Source organism: Protopterus annectens, chromosome 3.part0 (genome assembly GCF_019279795.1).
Source record: "Protopterus annectens isolate FY-2018-M chromosome 3.part0, PAN1.0, whole genome shotgun sequence".
In the NCBI taxonomy this organism is placed as follows: Eukaryota; Metazoa; Chordata; order Ceratodontiformes; family Protopteridae; genus Protopterus; species Protopterus annectens.
The window spans coordinates 491,935,208-491,957,808 of NC_056731.1; the positions used below are offsets into that span (position 1 = coordinate 491,935,208).

The 22,601-nt window shown below is 38.1% G+C and overlaps 1 protein-coding gene across 3 annotated transcripts in view; it reads right to left on the reverse strand.

Annotated features, from left to right (window-relative positions):
* Positions 1-22,601, reverse strand: part of LOC122796444 (beta-galactosidase-like) — a 1,102,950-nt gene that overhangs the window by 45,654 nt on the left and 1,034,695 nt on the right. For all 3 annotated transcript variants that reach the window (XM_044064918.1, XM_044064917.1, XM_044064919.1), the window contains one exon: positions 18,721-18,957. In XM_044064918.1, coding sequence (XP_043920853.1) covers positions 18,721-18,957 — 237 coding nt within the window. The remainder of the gene's footprint in view (positions 1-18,720; positions 18,958-22,601) is intronic.

Genomic DNA, 22,601 nt, shown 5'->3' on the forward strand with positions numbered 1-22,601 from the left:
AGCAATTCTTAGTTCATGTTTGGCAGGTTGGTTGGTTTTAGGTCTAGTTTTTGCTCAACAGAGCTATCTCAGGTAACCCAGGCTGGGCAGATGGACACCAGCTGGCCAGTAGCTTACTGAACCAGGGCTGCTAGGCTTTATGGTGGGCACACACTGGCCAGTAGCGGCACATAGACCCCTCCCACCGTTAGCATGGGCTGGAGTAGGCCGGGTCCTCAACCCACTTATCACTGATAACTACCCATGCCCATTTGGCAATATTAATCAACATGACCGAACCACCTACAGACATTATTTTACACCATCGAGTGGCTAGCCCTGCCACAGCACTCAGTCTGTGATCCATGTTCTCCTATCTTGAGGATACCGTGCATCACAGTAGCTGCCCAAAGTGGTTAGTCTATACAACTCTTCCCCTATAGGGCACCATGTACAGTCTGTGCTGCTACCCACAGCTCCATTCATTGGTGAGTTTGAGATGGAAGCACTCAGCATGTTTTTCAGAGGTGGGAGGAACCCACAGAGAGAACATGCAAACTCCAAACAGGCATTGGACACAGGTCAGGATCAAACCATGTACCTTATGGATATAGAAGGTGAAGACCTTAACCATTATGTCAACTGGTCTGGTCTTGCAAAGTAAACTGTTACCTTGTGTACACAAAACACTTCTTATCCAAGCAACTTTACAAAGTAAAAGTACAAGCAGCACTCAATTTCCCTTTCAGTACTCCTTTTACTAAGCTAAAAACACGGACAGTAAAAGAAAGTGGCACACAGTTTATATCAAAGTAAGCAAAAGCCCTATACTGTAAGATGTAAGAACACATTCCTGCCCATCCCAAAGTAAAGGATTTAGTCACAGTTTTAAAAGTTTGCATACACAAAACATGTATTCAGCAAAAATTAGCCCCAATTAACTAAATAACACAGGTAGCTATAAATAGCTGTCCCTGACAGGTAACTTCCAAGATTCATTAAAAAAATGCACTTGTTAGAAATTACAGTTAGATAATATTTTCTTAAAATGGTAGTAATGTGCATGTGATGGGGTTCCCTAAAGGAAATGTGTGTCCCACAAATGAAGCTCTTAGCCAGTTGCTGCACCTGTGAAGTCTGAGAGATGCTTCTCCTCAAGACAGCAAAAAGTACTGAAGAAACCTTCACTCTGTTGATTTTCCTCCTTGGGGTTAGCCAATCAGCAATCAGAGTGAAGCTGTGATTGGAGCCAGAGTCTTGTGAAGCTGGGCCAGTTGTTTTTTCCTAAGCAGGGAAAGAACCCATATAGCCTAAAGGCAACTACAGCAGTATAAATAACGAACACTAATATTGGGGTTGCCACCTTTTGTTATGGCAAAAACTGAACCAAGGCCACACCCTAGCACCTCCCATGACACCGCCTACTTCCTCCCATCTCCCTTCCCACCCATTTCATGACATAATCTTTACATTAGCTGAGGAGGAACACCCTCTTTTTTCCATTTGAGATCCTATTTTTCTGCTGACTTGTTATGCTTTTCTGCAGAAAAGCATAGCAAATCTGCAGATTTAACAAACTCCAATAGTGTGTTTACTTTTTTTAAACAGAACAGCCGAGTTTGTACTCTGAACTACCAATCAGTTTGATTTCTGGATTGTCTGGAAAAAAATGGATAGGTGGCAACGCTAATTAATATTTGACTTCATTTTATGTTTAAAGATATATGTCGCACTGTTCTGCAGGGAAGCAAAATACTGCAACATTATGTTGAATATTTGAGTAGTGTTATTTTGTCTCTGCTCTTATGCAAACAATTGTGACAGCCTATAGACGAGTGTTAAAATAGCATTGTAGTACTGAATAGAAAGCTGTGCTGGGTGTGGTAAAATAGGCATGGAGTAGAAAATTTGATTTACTCATATAAGTAAAAGCAATAGTTCAATTAAATTTTACATGTCTGTAATTATTTGTACTGTGTAATAGGGGAGCGACAATGTAGCTTTTTATTTCATTAATTGAGCAGAACTAGTCTCTGCTATGCACCACAGAATTAATATATCCTGCAGATACTATTCTGTATGCAATACAATTAGTATACATGGGAATAAGAAACAGGTTTTACTGAATCACTGTCATATTTTGCTTTGAACTTTATGATCATGTGGAAGCAATATAAAGCATTTTAAAATTATTATGAAAAAGCAACATTAAATATTATGGTGTTGAATATAGAATATAGATTAGACTTTGTTAGGAAGTAAATGGCAGCAACAATGGGTTCATCTTTAAGATTAATACACCCTTTGTCCCCTCATCAGCATTGTCTGCACAACGTTCTGAAGTCTTATTTACCTGCATATATATTTTATTTTTCTGACTTGCATACAGATTTGTTTTGATGTGGCTGGCCCGTAGAAGCATGATATTACTGAAGACACAGACCGTACTTGCACATGCAAGCAAGCTAACACACAAGAAAATGTTAACTGTTGGGTGTGGCTATGTTACCTGCTGGTGTGTGTGTGTGTGTGTGTGTGTGTGTGTGTGTGTGTGTGTGTGTGTGTGTGTGTGTGTGTGTATGCAAGTGATCAGTGTGGTTTTCATTTGTTTTTATATTTTGGCACTGTGGTAATCTAAATGTTTGATGGTGAGAGAAGATTATTAAATCACTTAATTAACAATGTTAACATATTCTTGTGAGGTTGTAATGACATCAATGCTGCATGACGTTCACAAGGTAAAAATGCATGTTTCAAAGTAAAAGGATAATTCTGTAGCAAATGACTGTAGTACTATGTTGTGTTTGAGACATACAATGTTTGCAAACATTTTTCTTCCTGTAAATGCTATTATTTTTGGGTATATTATGATAATCCATCAAGGTATAGGTACTTGCCAATTTCATTGGCGATGGTTTTATTTTTCTTCTTCTAAATAAGAAAACTATTCAACTTTTTTGATATGTCAGGCTGTAATGTTCTGAGTACTGCAGTTATTCTTAATGTTTCAGTAGGTTTAATGAAAAATATGTAAGCCACAAGTAAAATAAATACTTTGCACGTTTTAACACATGATATTAATTTAAAGAGTGCCTCTTTCTAGTACCATTATGAAATATTACTACATTCACAGAAAGTCAGTAAGGAAAAACTCAATGCCTACAAGCATGTAAGATGGGTGTACTTACCCATTTCCTGTTTTAACTAGGTAATTTGAAATTTAACAGAACCCTTTAAAAATGACTGACTTAGTTATAAGAGAGCTGTTTAATTTTTCAGCTGTCTTTCATGCTTATTAAATACATGATAGTATTAAAGTACATTTCTGCATTTAAATAATGAACCATTATAACTGTAATCAGAGCAAATTAAAGATCATAACACATTCTTTACTAAAACCAAGAGGTATTTTAAACAGGCAACTTTAAGTCAGTTAATAGATTAAAGAAATGTACTGCGGTGGTGGTGCTGCGGTAGCGTTGTCGCCTCACAGTAAGACGTTGTCCTGTTCCATTCTCAGCTAGAGTGTCTTCTGTGTGGAGACATGCTTGAATGGGCGTACCTTCGTTGAAGGTTGTGCATCAGGGCTGGCAACTTGGCACGTAAAAATCTACGCCAATCATAGCGGACCAGAGTTCCGCTGTGGCGACGAAATATAAACTCTTTAAACAGCAGAGAAGTAGTATATTTATTTAATGTCAAATATAGCTTTGGAATATGTTGTAAATCTCATAAAATACAATGTGCCTAAAAGAACCATAATGCATTTGACAACAAATGACAAATTAATTCAAGTAAAACTCAGTAGAATCTGCCTGGTAAATTATGAAAAACAGCTACACATCAATTTTAGGAAATTTTCCCTAAATCAGCATAAGCAGTAAGGATAAATTATCTGAAATTGTAAGGACAATCGCTGTCATGATTTTATATTTTTGAGAAAAGTACATTTTCAAGGTGGAAGGGTGACTGCACTCTGCCCTTGTTTAAAGCACTTAAGCTTCCTGCTACCTTCTCCGCTCATTCCTGTAGGGAAGAGGCACTAAAAATTAATGTCCTGGCCAAAATCATTATATTTTACATACAACACAATTATGCTGACTCATTCTGATTTACACTTCTATGTTACAAATCAGATACAACTGCCTTTATGTTTCAGCACATTACACATATCATACTAATCAAAGTAAATTGTCAGCGCTGTCCAGTAAATTAGAACTGTGACAAAAAATGCTACATAAATGAAGGCCATAAGAGGTAATCTCACAGAGCACATGCGTTTCCTGTAGGTGATGCCAGGTTACAGAGCTATCTCAAAAATTCATGACAATGGATTTTAGCAATATACATCTGATAATAATCTAAATGCAACAGACAGAAATATTTAAATAAGTATTCATATAAGCTACTTCATACATGCACATAGAGTTGATACACACTTTGAGAGGAAAGTAAATATAAAGACTAGGATAGAATGATACATTTCTTGAGCTTTATGGTTTTAAAAATTTCACATTTCCTTTTTCAATTGTATCTATTTTAGCACATTGATTTATATAGTGTTTGTTGAATGCATTGCTTAAAATATATTATTTTAAGCATCCTCTAGAAATCTGAACAAGTTCACCTGTCATGTTTTGTGTGCTCAGAATTATTCTGTTAACTGCAGTTGAAAAAAAATGTGCAATTCAAATATTTTCATGTTATATTTTTTTAACAGGTCTTCAAAATGTCTGCAATAGGTTAAACTACATACTATTTACCTTGCTGCTGTAACATAATTACAGTACACATAGCACCACATCAACACTCCAAAACTGTTGAAAAGGCACACTTGTTAAGCACCTTTCTGCATGGCAGCAGATGCTGTGTTGCAGCTTTCCAAGCTGTGACATACCACTGCAACACTTTTTTTCTCTCCTTTTTTTCTGACTTTTGTAGTACATGAGAGCATGTAAAGCACCATGAACTACAAAGAACTACAATCAGGTCTTACTAATCACAACCAGGAAAGTTGTGTGTTCTTGACATGGATGTCCAATTCATCACTCAAACTTTCCTCTCGAGATGAATTTCTTGAACATACAACATCCGTGCCATGATCAGCGATACCACCATAATCCTTGTCGTGCAAGAGTTGGGAAGATAAACTAATACGTGAATAAAGTAGTGGGATACAGCTTAGAATAGAGCAAGCCATTAAAATGCAGTAAAGCTACTTAAGGTTTTCACCTCTCCATATTTAAAAATGAAATATTGTTTTATTTCTAGTGCTCCTGTATAAGCACCAACCTTGACAAAATTTAAGAATTAGTTTAAAAAGTTAGAGCAGACAAAACATGCCCCCTCCCACACAGAGACACACTAAAGACTCAGAGTCTTTTTCCAAGAAAGCAATACAGCCTAGAGAAAAAAATGAATAAAAAATAAGCAAAACACTTCTATCACTTTCCTAGAATTCATAGTGTAGTCAAAACAACTTATCAGACATGTTGCTTTTAGAGCTTGTACTCTAAAATGGTGAGACAAAGACAAATTTACAAAGTAAGCCTAATAAACTGTCCAGGAGCATGACAATCAGTTGATGGCAATTTAGTTAACTGCCATTTCAGCAAAAATGTTTTGTTGAAAGCACTTTTACCGATAGTGGAGAATTCCCTTTTTTCCACTGTTGCATGACCTCGAAGTAGGTACATTTACATTCGATGGTATGGGCCTGCGATTTACTTCAAGATTCACAAAGTGCTTTTTTGTAACATTTTCAGAGTTTTTCCTTTTAGGGAAACTGGTGTCAGTCAATCTACGTGATTCCAAGTGCCGAAGTACTATAATGCCATGTATTCTGCAAACAGTAGAGAATTTATACTTGGTAGGAAAAAGCTAAGGGTATTAACAAAGAAATTAAAAAGTACAAGTTCAAGAATTAAGGTTAATGGAACACATTATGATGGGTTAAGAACAGGACTGACTTATGCAATGAGAGTCAAGTTTATGTAGCAGCCTTATGTGCGGTACAGAGTCAAAAGCTTAGTGCAGTCTATAGATATTACACCATTGGCATTGTCATCTTATAATGGATGTTATACGCGAGTTTCAGAAGGGTTGTCGATGCGCTGTGGTTATTGCTGATCCCATATTATTTCAGTTACAAGAGTCCTTATTTTAGATGCTATGTTATGTCAGTAAAGCCTGCCTTCTTCAAACATGCTGAGAGAGTGTAGCTAGCTGTGAATTTTGATCTATAAGACAATCCAGTCAAGAGGGCTGTATTTGTTATTGGGACAGTAGGGACTCCGTTCCAGACAGAAGGAAGAGTGCCAGTAACTAAGTATTGAGGGAGACAGAGATACAGTGGATATAAAAAAGTGTACACACCCTTTTAAAATGCTAGTGTTTTTTTGTGATATAAAAAATGAGACCACAATAAATCATTTCAAAACTTTTTCCACCTTTAATGTGACCTATAACATGTACAATTCATTTAAAAAACAAATCTATTGGGTGGGGGGAACTATAAAAAATAAAACGCTTACAGTAAGCTGATTGCATAAGTGTGCACACCCTTAAACTAATACTTTGTTGAAGGATCTTTTAATTTAATTACAACATACAGTCTTCTTGGGTACACACCTGCCATCAATTAGAGACTCTGATTAATCACAAATAAAGTTAAGCTGTCCTAGTAGGATTTTCCTGACACTTGCTCAGTTGCCTGTTACAGCAAAAGCCATGGTTCACAGGAGCTTACAAAGCATCAAAAGGATCTGATTGTTGAAAGGTATCAGTCAGAAGGGTATAAAAAATTTCCACAGCATTGGATATACCATGGAACACAGTGAAGACAGTCATCAAAAAGTGGAGAAAATATGGGACAACAGAGACGTTGCAAAGAACTGGACATCCCTCCAAAAGTGATGAAAAGACAAGACAAAAACTGGTCAGGGAAGCTACCAAGAGACCTACAGCAACACTGACGGAGCTGCAGGAATTTTTGGCAAGTACTGGTTGTGTACTACATGTGACAACAATCTCCCATATTCTCCAAAATGCCTGGGCTATGGGGTAGAGTTGCAAGACAGAAGACTTTTCTTAGACAGAAAAACATCCAGGCCCAGCTACAATTTGCAAAACACTACATCGTCTCCCAAAAGCATGTGGGAAAATCTTTTATGGTCTGATGAGACCAAGGCTGAACTTTTTGGCCACAATTCCAAAAGGTACGTTTGGTGCAAAAACAACACTTTGCATAACTAAAAGAACACCATCTCCACGGTGAAGCATGGTGGTGGTGGCAGTATCATCATTTGGGGTTGTTTTCTTCAGCTAGAACTGGGGCTTTAGTCAAGGTGGAGGGAATTATGAACAGTTCCAAATACCAGTCACTTTTGGCCCAAAACCTTCAGATGTCTGCTAGAAAGCTGAAGATGAAGAGGAATTTCACCTTTCAACACGACAATGACCCCAAGCATACATCCAAAACAACAAAAGAATGGCTTCACCAGAAGAAAATTAAAGTTTTGGAATGGCCCAGCCAGAGCCCAGACCTATATCCAATAGAAAATCTGTGGGGTGACCTGAAGAGGGCTGTGCACAAGAGATGCCCTCGCAAAATGACAGATTTGGAGCGTTTTTTTTCCATGAAAGAGTGGGCAAATATTGCCAAGTCAAGGTGTGCCATGCTGATAGACTCTTACCCAAGAAGACTGAATGCTGTAATTAAATCTAAAGGTGCTTCAACAAAGTATTAGTTTAAGGGTGTGCACACTTATGCAACCAGCTTATTGTACATTTTTTATTTTTCTCCTAACAGATTTGTTTGTTTTTCAATTGAATTGTACAGGTTATAAGTCACATTAAAAGTGGGAAAAAAATTTGAAATGATTTATTGAGGTCTCATTTTTTATATCACAAAAAACTGGCATTTTAACAGAGGTGTGTACACTTTTTATATCCACTGTACATATAATGCATTCTATAATAAATGTAATACATTATCAGAGTCAGACCTACCATAGCATGCTACAATTACAAAATACAAACACAATCAATGCAACTTTAGTGATCAGGCAGTATGTAGTATTTAAAAAGTATTCCAGATACCTGTATGAAAGAGGGGCATCTTCAGACACCTCCTGAAGCTCTACATACAGCTGCCACAGTAACATACCTCAGTGCTGAGGTCTTAACCTTAAACTTAGAACACGGCTATCGGTCTTAAAGCAACTAAACACACCACATCTGATGAACAGTAGGGGACTAAAGTCTCCATTAAAAAGATGGGACCCCGACTCTGTAAGGCTTTAAAGGCCATCATAAGTACTTTAAGGTTATACATTGTTCAGACAGAACAAGTGAGACATGGCTGTACTTATAGGATCCTGTAACATGTCTCATCTGCAGTCACTTTAACCTGTTAATCCTTGCATTTGAAAACCCAGGGTAAAGGGCATTACACAGCCCAAGTGAAATATGAGCAAGGCTCCATACATACACACAAATATTTCAAGCATGGGCAGTAATTCCCTTGTAGCCTACCAATATACCAAAACAATTTTTTTCCATAATAAGTGTTCAGGCTGTTCTTGAAAATATCTAAAGTAGTACTTGGTTGCTTTAATGTAATTAATGTAATTTGGTAGTCTATTCCATGCATTAGCTGCTCTCCCTCAGGTAGCATCTTCTACATAGGTTGCCCAATGATTCCCTACTACGTTTTGGTAACATTCTCAGAAGTACATATAACTACCGGTAAGTTCTCTGGTGGACGGCACGTGACCCTCTCCAACTGTGACAACATGACAAGAATACATCTGCCAAAATGCTAGTTGGCCATTGAAGATCAGACTAAAATTATGCATCCTGTTTATACATTGCAGTATCGTCCCATGCAAAGAAAGGAGCTGTTGAGGCCAGTGGTAATGGCCTTGGAGAGCCTAGTAATCCACATTTTATTTATTTATTTATTTTACATTTGTTTACCAGGGAGGTCTGACTGCTTAGAGCTGTCCATTTTCAGTGGAGGGCCGGGGAGAAACTCTCCAGAACAATTGCTAACATACTACACATAAGATATTTACACATTCAGTTATAAAAATATAGCAGACAGTAACATATGATTGCATAAGATATTTACATAAGCATAGAGATTTAGACATACAGCAGGTAGTAACATATGATGGTTGTTCATACAGTATGTTTAGTAGAGATAATCTTGAAGATGTACTGAAGATAAGACAAGAAAGGAAAAACTAAAAAAGGAGGAGAATAAAGTTCATATGAGGTGCATTGACATTTTAAGGGAAAGCTTTTCAACTTAGTCTAGGGGAGAGTTAGTGGGTAGAGATGTGGCAGTGGGGAGTAGGCGACAGTGAGTTGGTAAGTAAAGTATGATAATATATAGTGCATCTGTGGGGGGGGGGGTTTAAAGAGGAGGTTGGATAGTGGGTAGGGGAAAGGAGTTAGAATATGTCAGCCAGGTGCTAGGCAGTTACTAGTAGCATGTGATAATATACAGTGCATCTGTGGGAGTTTTAAAGAGCAGGTTGGATAGTGGGTATGGGAAAGGAGTTAGAATATGTCATCCAGGTGCTAGGCAGTTACAAGTAACGTGATAATATATAGTGCATCTGTGGGAGTTTTAAAGAGGAGGTTGGATAGTGGGAAGGGGAAAGGAGTTAGAATATGTCATCCAGGTGCTAGGCAGTTACAAGTAACGTGATAATATATAGTGCATCTGTGGGAGTTTTAAAGAGGAGGTTGGATAGTGGGAAGGGGAAAGGAGTTAGAATATGTCAGCCAGGTGCTAAGCAGTTGCATGTCCAGGAGTTGCTTAGGTGGGAAATAAGCTGCTTTTTGAAGATGTTTTGTTAGGTTGTACCTTGATTTGTAGTGGTAGGGAGTTCCAAGTCTTGGCAATGTTGCTAGAATACAGTTAGTCACCAGAGCTGTAATGGCTTTTGGAGATTGAGATTAGTGCCTTGTTAGTGGATCTAAGTTCTCGGTTACTGGAGTAGAGGATGAATAAGTCTTGTAAGGCTGGAGTTTTGTCAGGTTGGGACAGTATTTGGTGAGCTAGAAGAAGTTGGTTTAGAGCTAAGGTGTTAGGGAGTTCCAGCCAGGAAAGCTGTTTTAGGGCTCAACAGTAGTGGGTGTGGTAGGAGAAATTTGTGGTGAATTTTGCTATTTTGTTGTAGCATACTGATAGCTTGTTTAGATTAATTAGGATAGGGGAAGCATACAGTAAGGTAGAGAGAGATGGGCATGAGCTAGGGTAACTTTACTGTTGCTGGATAGGAAGATTTACATCTGTAAAGAGCGCCTAGTTTTTGTTGATTTTCTGGTTATTGTATGAGCTATGTGTTTGTCAAATTTCATATTATTGTCAATAATGAACCCTAGTAATTTGGTTTGTGTGACGGGGGAGATAGGGGTATTATCTGATGCAGAAAGAGAGAATGGGGGAGTAGGTGCTGCTGCTTCGGAAGGATGAAAGAGCATAAGTTGGCTCTTTTTAGGATTTACTATTAGCTGGGAGTTTGTTAGCCAGGTTTCGATGGATGTAAAGGCTTCTTGGGTCTTGATTTGAAGTTGTTGGAGGGTGAGGCAGAGCAGATTAAGGTGGAGTCAGCGTACTGAACCAGATTTACTAGAGGGGAGGCTTTGTGAAGATTATTTGTAAATATAGTGAAAAGTAGGGGTCCTAGGATTGATCCTTGGGGTACTCCTAGTTTGACCGGATGGGGGAATAGGGAGTTTTTCCATTGAACAGCTTGTTGGCATTGGGAGAGATAGTCCTGAAACCATAATACAGTGGGGGTAGTTAGTTTTAATTCTGAGAGTGATGCTATTGGTTTTGTAGGGGAGACTATCAAACGCCTTTGATAAGTCCAGGAAAACTGCAGACACTATTTGGCCGTTGTTGCGTTGCATATTTACAAGTTTACTAACATGAATGACTGCAGTGGTAGTGCTATGGTTGGGGTGGAATCCATGTTGAGTTTTAGCAAGAAGATTGCTGGAGAGGAGATGTGTTAAGACCTGGGTGTGGATACATTTTTCCATTATTTTAGCCAGTGGGGAAAGTATAGCTTTAGGACGGTAGTTTGTTAGGTCAGTGGAGTTGCCCCCTTCTGTGAATTGGTATAATGTAGGAGATTTTCCAACAGAAGTGGCACCTTTTGTTCAGAGATTGATCTGTTAATGATTATAGAAACTGGGTATGAAATGGCTTTGGCGGCTATTTGTAGGAATTTGGCAGGTAGTTTGTCTACTGCTAAGGTGGTGGGTTTAAGTTTGGTTAGATGTCTACAGATGGTGTAAGTTGGTAGAGGTTGAAGGGTGAAGGAGTTGGCATTATTTGATGAGTTACATAGTACAGTGGGGGTTGAGGAGGATGGGTCTGTTGACAGCTTTAATACAGAGTTGGTAAAGAACTCATTAAATTAGGTTGCTGTATTTATAGAGGTGGTGTCTATGTTTGGATGAGGAGTTGGTGATTTATCTGGTTGGAGGATACTGTTTATAGCAGCCCAGAACTTTTGTGGGTTGATATTATGCTTAGTTTGAATTTCACTATACTATTTTTGTTTGTCTAGTCTGACTTGTTTTTTTACAGTGTTTCTCAGTTGTAAGAATGTTTGCGTATTAGGAGTAGTTTTGGTTTTGCACCAGGTGTCCCATGCTTTGTCCCTTTGTTTCATAATTTGCCTAGTGCTCTAGGTAAGCCATGGGGCATAGATGGTTTTAGTGCGGATCTGTATTGGTTGAGCAAGTTGGTTAAGAAGGCTTAAGAAGATAGTGTTGAAATACTCAACTGCTTCGTCTAAAGGAAGTGTTAAAAGAGGGGACCAGTTAGAGTGTTTAAGGGCTGTATTAAGGTTGTCAGCCCTGAAGTTTTTATTGTATCTGATGTGTTTAAGAGAGCTAGTTCTAGTGAGTTTAGTTTGGTCTCTGCTAAAGAAGGTTGGGAGGTGGTCGCTTAGAATGTTGGATAGTGTACTAAAATTATGGGTGGAAGATGGGTGATTGGTGAGAATCCAGTCTAGTATAGATTTTTTTTTTTTTGAGGTTTTGTCTACCCTAGTAGGGGTTTGTATAAGTTGTGAGAATCCATAAAGATTACTATGATTTAAGGAGTGGTGTGATTTAAGTGAGGTCCAATCAATATTGAAGTTGCCTAGTATAATGGTTTCATGGGGGAAGGTTTCTGATGTCCATTGGAGAAGAGATTCTAGGGTTTTGATATCTCTTGGAGGGATATATGATCCTAAGATATTTAGCTGTTTTTGTGTATTTAGTCTTAACTTAGCAAGTAGGATCTCTGCATTATTAAATGCAGGGATTTCTATGTTAAATAGCTCAACACTGATGTTGTTCTGATACAGGAGAGCGACTCCACCTCATCTTTTAGCTGTACGGTCTTTTCATAGAATGTTATAACCAGGGGGATGTACTTCTTCATTTTTAATAAGTAGTTTAAGCCTTGTTTCTGTGAGGAAGATGATGTCAGGTAAGTATAATGCTATGGTTGTGTGAGGAAGATGATGTCAGGTAAGTATAATGCTATGGTTGTGTGAGGAAGATGATATCAGGTAAGTATAATGCTATGGTTGTGTGAGGAAGATGATGTCAGGTAAGTATAATGCTATGGTTACATGAGGAAGATGATGTCAGGTAAGTATAATGCTATGGTTACATGAGGAAGATGATGTCAGGTAAGTACAATGCTATGGTTGCATGAAGCTCAGTGGTTTTGTTAAGGATGCCTCTTATGTTATGATTTATTATTAGAATATCAGATTTTCTCTTACGTAGGCTAGTATTGGTTCTAGGCTGATTCTGGTGATTTGTAGGACTTGTTACTGGACCTCGGTTGGGGTTGATATCACCACTGCATAGTAGGTGAGAGGTAATGTTTATTATGGTATGTAGGTATTTGGAGAAGGCTAAGTCACATTGTATAGATACCCCAGATTTGCTTTGATAATGCAGGAGTTTGTAGGGGTGTTGGTCATAGGTGGTGTGGTTAAGGAGTGCGGTTGAGATGAGTAAAGGGTATTTAATGAATGCTGGAAGTGAGGTTGATGTGAGGTGACTTGTGTTGGGAACTGTAATGTTGCTCAAGTAGGGTGAGGTTAGATAGGCTGTGATGGTGAGTGCCAGTGTTAGGATTATTTGATGGGAGTACATGTTTGGTTTGTCAGAAGCTGTAGGAGTGTATAAAGACAACCCTGTGGAATGTGTAGGGGTCCTGATAGTATATAAGAAAAGGCACAGATGGATGTTACCAGTGAGTTGTGATAATATAAATATCTTTCTTGAACTAACTCACCATGTGGAAGCTTGTACACTATAAACTGGAGAATGCAACTGAGACGGAAGGTCATAGAAAAAATAATCCCAAAAGCAACTTTCTGTTCACATCCTCAGAGGTGAAAGTAATGAACTATCATCATGTTGGAGACACTACAGTTGATCCTCTGTTTTTCAAAAAGGGTTAGATGAGCATCTGTGCTGAATACAGCCGATAGACTGAGAAGGACCAAGACAGGACAGCATTTTAGATCCCATGAAAATGTCTGTAACTTGTAGCTTCATGTGGCTCTTTAGTTACTCCTTTTGTTTCAGTGGCAATTTAAAATATGCCTACACTGAAAAGAAGCATCATTAAAATGTATCATAATTGCCAAAATTTAAATTTGAACATCTGCTATTCACATAAAACAGCATAATGTTATTGTTTTTTAAGAAAACGTTATGTATTAAATTTCTTAAACGGAAAAAAAAACATCTTTTCTTTTCAGTTGCTGACCATCTCAGAAACCATCACAATGATGTGAAGACCTCAAAACAAAAAATCAATATGATCACCAGAGGGCACGATTTGTCAATAAAAGTAGAAAATTATTTACACTTCACCCTCTCAGTAACATTCCCAGTGAAGGTGGTCGGCGCCAAGTTGGAGTTCTTCAGGACTGAATAATCAAAGTTTTTCTTTAAAGATAAATGTAAACACATCCACCCTTAAAGAAAAATGAACAAATCTGAAATAGAAAGCTCAATGGCATCCAAGGAGGATGTAACCAACCTAAATGAACAAAGGTCAGCAAGTACTGGAATGCAGGCTTAGAAGCATCTGTATGAAGTTTTCAAGTTAAGGTCATCAGAATCACCCCATGTCTAGTCTGGCATGTCTCGGTCACAGAAAACTATAAGCCTACAGTGGGGCTTTCCAGATAACCTTCTCAAGAAGATTTCTGGGTGATGACACAGGCCATGCAGCACAGCCTACTGACCATTCCAAGGGGCACAGCTGTTTCAATCCATTCAGTGGAGACCGTTGTGGGAAAATAATTCTGTGGACATTTCTTTTGGTTTCATTAACTCATTACATCTGAGTGATGCCTCCAGGTGCATCTGCAGTTAACTCTTACTGACGCCTCTAGGCATCAAATATTGCTAGTTCATAGTTGCATCAGTAATTCGCAAGCCATGCTACATACAAGGTTTTAAAAGACTGCATCTTAAAGCTTACTCGATGGCAAACATAACTGCATTATTATACAACAACCCCAAATTAAATATTCAAAAATGTGCACGCTGATTGGTCAGCGTGCACGTTGTAAATCTGAGTTATAGTAATGGAAAAAGGTCCGGTCGCCCGGACTTTTTCCATTACTATAACTCTTTTTTTTTTACAGCAACAGAAAACGCAAGATCTCCGTTGCTTCACACTGTCTCGCTATGTTAAAAGAGTTTAACATAGTGACACAGCTTTAAAAAAGCAATGGAGATCTTGCTTTCTCCGTTGCTTTTTTCAAAACTGTCTCGCTATGTTAAATGGGTTTAACGTACTGAGACAGCTTTAAAAAAGCAAAGGATATTCTCCGTTGCTTTTTTTAAAGCTGTCTCACTATGTTAAACTCATTTAACATAGCGAAACAGTTTTTAAAAAGCAACAGAGATCTTGCTTTCTCCGTTGCTTTTGCCCACAGCTCTGATGTACTGCATAGGCATGCACATGCGCAGTACATCAGTACTGCCGTGGAATACCAGACAGCTGCAGAAGGGCAGCAAGGAGGCATTATACAATACCATTATTTAAGAAAAGTAATTATTTTTTTTTCTTAAATAATGTCATTGTATAATAGCAATAACCCACTTCTGGGTGTGGGTAATGCTGGATTTACCCACGGTTGGCTTTGTTTGGCCACTCAGGCTTCGCCCTCGTGACCAAACCACACCAACCGTGGGTAAATCCAGCATTACCCACACCCAGGCGTGGGTTATTGCTATAATATTCAATGCCTCTCTAGTGTAGGCAAATAGATATTAACTGTTGCTTTTATGATATTAATTTAAATAGATATAATTTTCAAATTTTTCTAAAAATCTAAATAACCAGGTAACACCGGCAGAACTACTTAACCTCAAATGAAAGCTCTCGGCTGGATGAATAAAATGCTGCTGACAGTATTTGTGTAACTTGATATTGTAACTTGTTTACAAAATATTACAAATGAAATAGTTACTTTGTTTACTGTGACATAAAATTCAGTTTAAGACCTAGAACCTAAAGAATACTACCACTATAAAAATAGTTTGAGCTGAAGAGTTTGCTACTTACACTTTTTTCATAATCCCTGTGGTTCCAGAGATAAGAACATTTGTTTGAGATGTGAGGACATAATTTGATTCTGTCAAAAGATTTAGGCTCCACCCATTGGAAGTTACAGTGCAAACTTCCCGAGCCCCATTGCTGTGAATGAGTTAAATATCACAGTTGTATCTTTGTTGTACTGGTGTAACACTAACTTAAAAGTAATGTTTACTGTTATTTCAAATGTTTCTGTAGAGTGGCAACAACATTTACAAGTAGACATCTAAACTGCCCTTATTATGCAGGAATCTGATTTACTGCTGTACAGGATGTCCCTGTTTCTGAAGGTGCCCCCCCTATTTTCAAGCTTGATTTACCCCTTTCACACAATATTCTGAATCCTTCTCATCACATGATTTTGAAAGCAGTCTAGTGCACAGAAAACTGTACTACATGAACAACATCCTAGTGGCAACAATAATTTGAGAGAGAGAACACATCTTACATCTACCTTTTTTCTGAATGAAATAACCATGTGTGGTAACATTTTACAATACAGTTCATTAGTCTGCAGATTTTGCACAGTCATTTTGATAATGTGCTTATATTTTCCATCATTTCTGTCAGTCTGCTGCTTAAAAGTGTTTTTGAGTGGTATCCCACATTCTTTCTGGAAGTGCGAAGAGTTATGTGTTATCTGGTATTCAAACTTTATGCCAATTACAAGTCTACATTTCTGGCTGGATGTACATACTTTCCAAAGGCCTTTGTACCTATTTTCAATATTGTTAGGTTGAGAGGGATATTCAAAGCATTCAGTTTATAAAAAAGTGTAGGTGTCAGTTCTATTTAGGATAAAAAAATAATGATTTGAAGTTGTTCTATCTCACCGTTCATTCTTTACTGATGGGTTCGATGCTGATCCCTCGGCTCCGAGTCGGCCAATTGCAAAGCTAGAGGTCTTCAAATAACTGGAGGCCAAGTCCCTCTCCCATGATGCACCTAGAGTTACCCCAGATCTAGTTTGCTGCTGCAACAGATCGAAGGTTCTGCATTAGCTCGGGCCAGTAAAACTGTTTTTTTTTTTTTTTCATTCTTTACTTAATATTGATAGTGGTGCAGCGGTAGCGTTATCGCCTCACAGCAAGTGGTTCTCTCATTCGATTCTCGGCTGGAGCACCTTCTGTGTGGAGTCTGCATGTCCTCCCAGCGGTCGAGTGGTGTTCGAAAGACATGCGTGAATGGGTGTGCCTTCGTTGAAGGTTGGGCATTGGGCTGGCACTTCGGCACCATAAAAATCGACTGCCAATCATTAGCCGACAGGAGGTCTGCTGTGGCGACCCCTAACCGGGAAAAGCCGAAAGAAAAACAACAACTTAATTATATTGATATTTAGAAAATTTTAGGTAATCTTAAATAGTTTTATAAAGCTCTTATAGCTTTTTGGTGTGTTTACCTACATTATATTCCCTTCCCATTAGTGTGCTTTAAAATTCTAGTTGGCCTCTTGTTATATGCCTAGTTTAAAAACCTTTTTCTGATTATTACAGTGTGTTTATTCAGTGACCTTTTGTCACAATTTATACTTAACAGTTAGTTTATAGTTATTTGCTGTGTGGTGTGTTTAGCCTTAAATTTTTTTAGAAAAGGCTTTATTTGATAATTACTGTTGAAGTTTTGCAGTTGACAGTAATTTTTGTCAGATATAATTATTCCTTAGAAAATCTTAGACAAGGTTTGTTGTGCCTTATAGCAGCTATCCTCTTTTTCATTGCATAGTCTGCTTATATTTTTCTTATTTTGTGTTTTAGACAGACCTTTTTCTGTCACTTTAACATTTATATTAGTATTACTCTGTGTGTGTATGCCTTAGCTTGATTTTATTTAAGGCTTTTGTTAATAATTACTATTAAAAATTGATTTTATGCCAATTATAAACCTAGATTTCTGGCTGGATGTACATACTTTCCAAAGGTCTTTGTACCTATTTTCAATATTGTCAGGTTGAGAGGGATATTCAAAGCATTCAGTTTATAAAAAGGTGTAGGTGTCAGCTCTATTTAGGATAAAAAAATTAATGTTTTCAAGAACATAATTATGTACTGCTGTTTCGGGGTTCTATATCACCACATCAAATGGTGATAAGTTTGAACGCCCTTTGTTCGAACCAAAAAGTCCGAAAGCCCTAAACCGCAAAGTTACAGAACATTGATTTTTTTCCCAGGGAAAAAAAATCGGTGGGCCGTCTTCGGGGCTTTGCTATTTCCTCCACTGTAGTGCGATCTTGGAGTTCGTATATTTAAGTTGGAGGGGTGTGGGGGGCACATCCCCCCACGTTGGGGTGTGTGCAGGGAGAAGCCCCCCACTTCAGTTTGTTTTAAAGTTGTGATTTTTGTTTTTCACAGAGCAGCCATTTTTTTCCCTGGGAAAAAAAAATCGCTGTTCTGTGAGTTCGCAGTTTAGAGTTTTCGGACTTTTAGATTTGAACAAAGGGCGTTTGAACTTATCACCATTCGATGTGGTGATATAGACCCTTGTTATGGCACTGGGCCTAAAACACCACATATTTCCATATAAAAGTAAAACTTTTTATCTTTTTAGAAGTTGTGGTATTAAAAAAAATTAATTATTTTTTTCATTAAAATTCAGCATGCAACTGTTCCAGTTTCTAGCAGGAGTGTAGGCTAAAATGCATAGATAACTGGTTTACTACAATGCCCTCAAAAATTCATGAAACTACATTACATCGTTTTGGAGATCCAGCCCTTTCTAAATAAGATAGCAAAATAAAAAAATATAGTTGGAACAGGAGCACATCCTTCGTGAAAATGATGGGGGTCTAGAGGGATTAAAGAATGTGTTATAGATACTCTGGTATAATAAATGCTCCTATAACCAGATACAGTGGATGCACTACATAAAACTTCCAATTTTTGCTGCTGTCATTAGGTTTCTGCATGCTATTTTTAGTTCGCCATTAATTCTGAAACAAAATGAGACCAAAATACTACCAACCATACGTCTTGCCAATCTCAGTGATATGGAAGGCTATTAGAATGTATATATTCCTCTACAATGCTATTTGGGTCTTAACTTGATTTTTGTACACACCAGCAAAGAACAGTAGCAATGAGGAAAGGTACCTTGGCCCAGTCAGGGAAGTTGATGAATGTGTCCTGAGGTAGGTCTGGAATTCCACTTGGAATGTCAAAACTGCCAATATAAAATGCAGGTGCTGTAAAAGCTGATGATCTAGAGCTCATGGATGGTTTACGACTCTTTTCCTTCAGGCCTCGGCTTACAGCTTCATCAATATCTAATGGGTACATGGTCCAGCCAGTCAAGAAATCTTTACCTAAAGTGAGGTTTGTTATTAGGCCCTAAAACACAAAAAATGCAAAGACTTTAATTTAACAGATCAAAAATAAGCATGCAAGTTTATGTTTCTAGAAATTTCAAAAGACTGATAAAAGGTATGTAATGTAATGTTATCTTGGATAAACTAATCAGTACTGGTAGTAAAAAATAAGTTGCACTTGCAAATTCTCATGCTAAGCAAACCAAGTTATACCCCCATTCTCTTCCAATTTTTAGGCTTTGTGCTCTTAAATTTAAAATGTTCTACAGTTCTAAATGTCTTTGACAGACTGCTATTAAGGCCTGCATTGGCTGCTGTGATTAATTAGCTTGTTTATCTGTATTACGTGCTGTTTAGATAAACATATTAAATACACAAATTTTAAACTACATGGTACCCAGCCTGGTCACTACTCATAAATCTGGGCACAACATATACTACCGGAAGCTTTTTGTTCACCTCCTATTACGTAACCTCAAAAAGGCAATCCTTTATGAATAGCAAATATAACCTAGAGCTGTGTTACAAATAGTTTATGCTTCTACGATTTGTTTATCTTTTCTGCCTCTATGCCTGACGAACATTAAGCCTCCTGCTATCAGATTCAAGCCTGATTATTGCCCTGTACTGGGTATCCCCAGCATGAAGGTGACAGCCATCTGCAGAGATGGTCATCCAAGAGGCTATTTAGGTGCTTTTTGTGCCTCTACTTCATCCCCCCTTTTATCTTCTCTCATCAGAGGTGGGGATGCTCATCAGTTGGCCCAAGTAAGTCAGGCTTACCTCCTTCCCCCACAGTATGGAGGGCCAAATGAGGCAAAGGTGATGGGTTTGATTAGTGTTCCCAACACTGGTAAAGCCACGAAGAGAGGGAGATAAGTGAGCAGGCTTGGTCCACTCACCTCCTCTGGGAGGTGGGAGTAGGGTATGTCCACTTGGGGGCATTTCATAATACTAAAAAGTTTTCCACTGCAAATTCCAGAAAGGAACACCATTTAACATGCGATTACTTCCAGCACTTCTGGTATTATTTATCCTATGTTCTGTTGTGTACAACACCTTTTTATGTAGGCAAAACAGCACGATATTTTAAAATGTATTGGGAAACGTTTAATGACATTAAATGTAAAAAGTATGTCTAATACTTTATATAAGCAAACTTTAAAGGATAGGGTGCAATATTTTCTTTATAGGCATTGACAAAATTTGAACTCAGGTTGATAATATATTTCTTCGAAAAATTCTATCAGATAGAGAACATATCTGGATTTCACAACTGGGTGCTTTATTATCCAGGGCTTAATGAATATTTGAATTAACGTGATGTATGTTCTTGTTGAAGTTTTATTTAAAGGTTTCATTTCTACCTTGCCCTTTAACAGTGGCTCGATAAGGTGTTTCATTAGTTTCTATATGCAGGCCTACAAGTCCTTGGTTAGATTAACTGAAGAAGATGGCTTACCTGCTGAAAATGGTCTTTTTGCTGGTGTTAGGCCTCTCTATTCTTTTTTTGCAGTCCGTGTCTCCATAACTGCCATAATAAATGGTTTTGGACTATATATATATATATATATATATATATATATATATATATATATATATATATATATATATATATACACACACACATACATACACACACACGTGTTTTTTTTTGCATACTGGGGAAAACTCTTCTACTTCAGTGTTGGTGCCTGAGGCTATTTGTGGCCAGTATTATTTATGAAAGTGGAACACATCCAGAATAGAAGCACATTGCATGCCCATTACAATTGGACAGCTGAACATGCATGGGGATATATTGCAACAAAAAGTAAAAGAACTTCACACCACTCCACCCAGAGTGCTGTCTACGTGATGGTCCCTCTTGGCTGACTCTTGGTCTTGGTTGGTTGAAGGACAACAGATATACAAGTTAGCTGAAACAGAGCTGATGATTGGCAGGCAGAGGGAACAAAATAACCCAAACAAAATTCAGGTTGTGGGTTATGTGAGCAATTCTAGTATGACCATAACATTGCCCTTGATGGCTGATGAGGGCATCCATAACACTGAAGGAATGACATACACTCTCACTCAGATGATCATGTGCTCCCATATGCATGTCCCACTACAGCTGCCATTTCTGGCTTGGGTCACCAACATAACATCTTCCCTAGTCCTCTTCCTCTATCTTACATGCAAGTCACTTGCAATGGAGCAATCATCCAATTAGGCCACTGGCTCCTTCTCCCATAGGATGAGTAAGATAGCATTAGCTTCATACTCCCCCAACCCCACCTACCCATGTACATAACTGGCTCTTCCAGTACTCAGATTGTTAAACAGTCTTGGATCATAATCGGGCATTAGCCAACTATGCCACAGTAATAGGCAAGTTTCTACAAATTTTATTTTTGTATTACTCATCTTTAACTGAACTACATCACATTTGTCCAATGTGCTGATGTGGCAGTATTTAGTTTTATATTTAATTTCTGGTAGCCATGTAGGAACTACACACACACACAATTTCAGTTATAAAACAAGAACAGTGCAGTCAGAGTTTCCAACTTAACCAAGCAAGTCGTTCTTTAACAGTATGCCTAGACATTTGGGAAATTACAAGTATACTTAAGCCTACATCTTAGAGAACAATTAATACACTTAAATGACTTAAGGCACTAATTTAAAGGTGACCTCCAAAAAAACACAAGTATGGGTTTAAATCTGTTGAATCAATAAATATGTTGAGGCGCACTTTGCTCCCCTACTTACGATTCTCACTCATCCCTCCTACACTACATTTATCCTCTCCAATTCTCTAACCACTACTCTGCATCAACCAATCTCATCACTCCATTCCAGACTCAGTACACCAACTCCACACTAAGACTCTTCTCAAATACCACTCCCATCTCATCTAACATACATCTCAAATGTTTTCTCCCTTCCTGCTTTCTATACTTCCTTTTCACTTACCCTATCCCTTTCTACGATTTTAACTCCTTTTACCCTCCTACTTAATTTGCATTTTAGGCAGCAGATTAGCCATGCATCCTATTCTGTTGCTAATCTGTTACTCATTAGCTACATACAAACACTAGCTCTAACCCTGCTTTCTTATTACTCATTTACAGCACTCCTCCAAGATATGCTGCTCCCTCTCCTGCTCATAACTCTTCCTCCAACTTACATGCTACCAACATTACCTACTCAACAGCTATATCAGTAAATACCATACTGCTCCCTCACTCCCAATTAATGCCCACTACAACGTCACAGTCGCACCCTCCCTTTACACATCAAACAACCTATTTAACAAGTAGCTATACTGCAACTCCTCCCTGCACAAACTAGGCATTATACTCAAGCAAAAGTACAAGCAATCCAACTCCTACACCTTGTTTTTACTGTGTCTAAATGCTTGTGGTGATATCCACCCTAATACTGGCCCAAACAACTATTCTAAACATAATAATTCAACCAGACACCAAAATAACCCTACTCAACAACCGCTGCTAAACCAAGCTATCTGACCACCACCTCTACTCAAGTCACCTCAGAAGTATTCATAACAAGCTTCCAGACTTACATGCCTGGATGGCTTATGCCAATCCAGACATATTCATCAATGAATCCTGGCTCATAAAAGATATAAAGGACAACGAAATCTTACAACCCAGA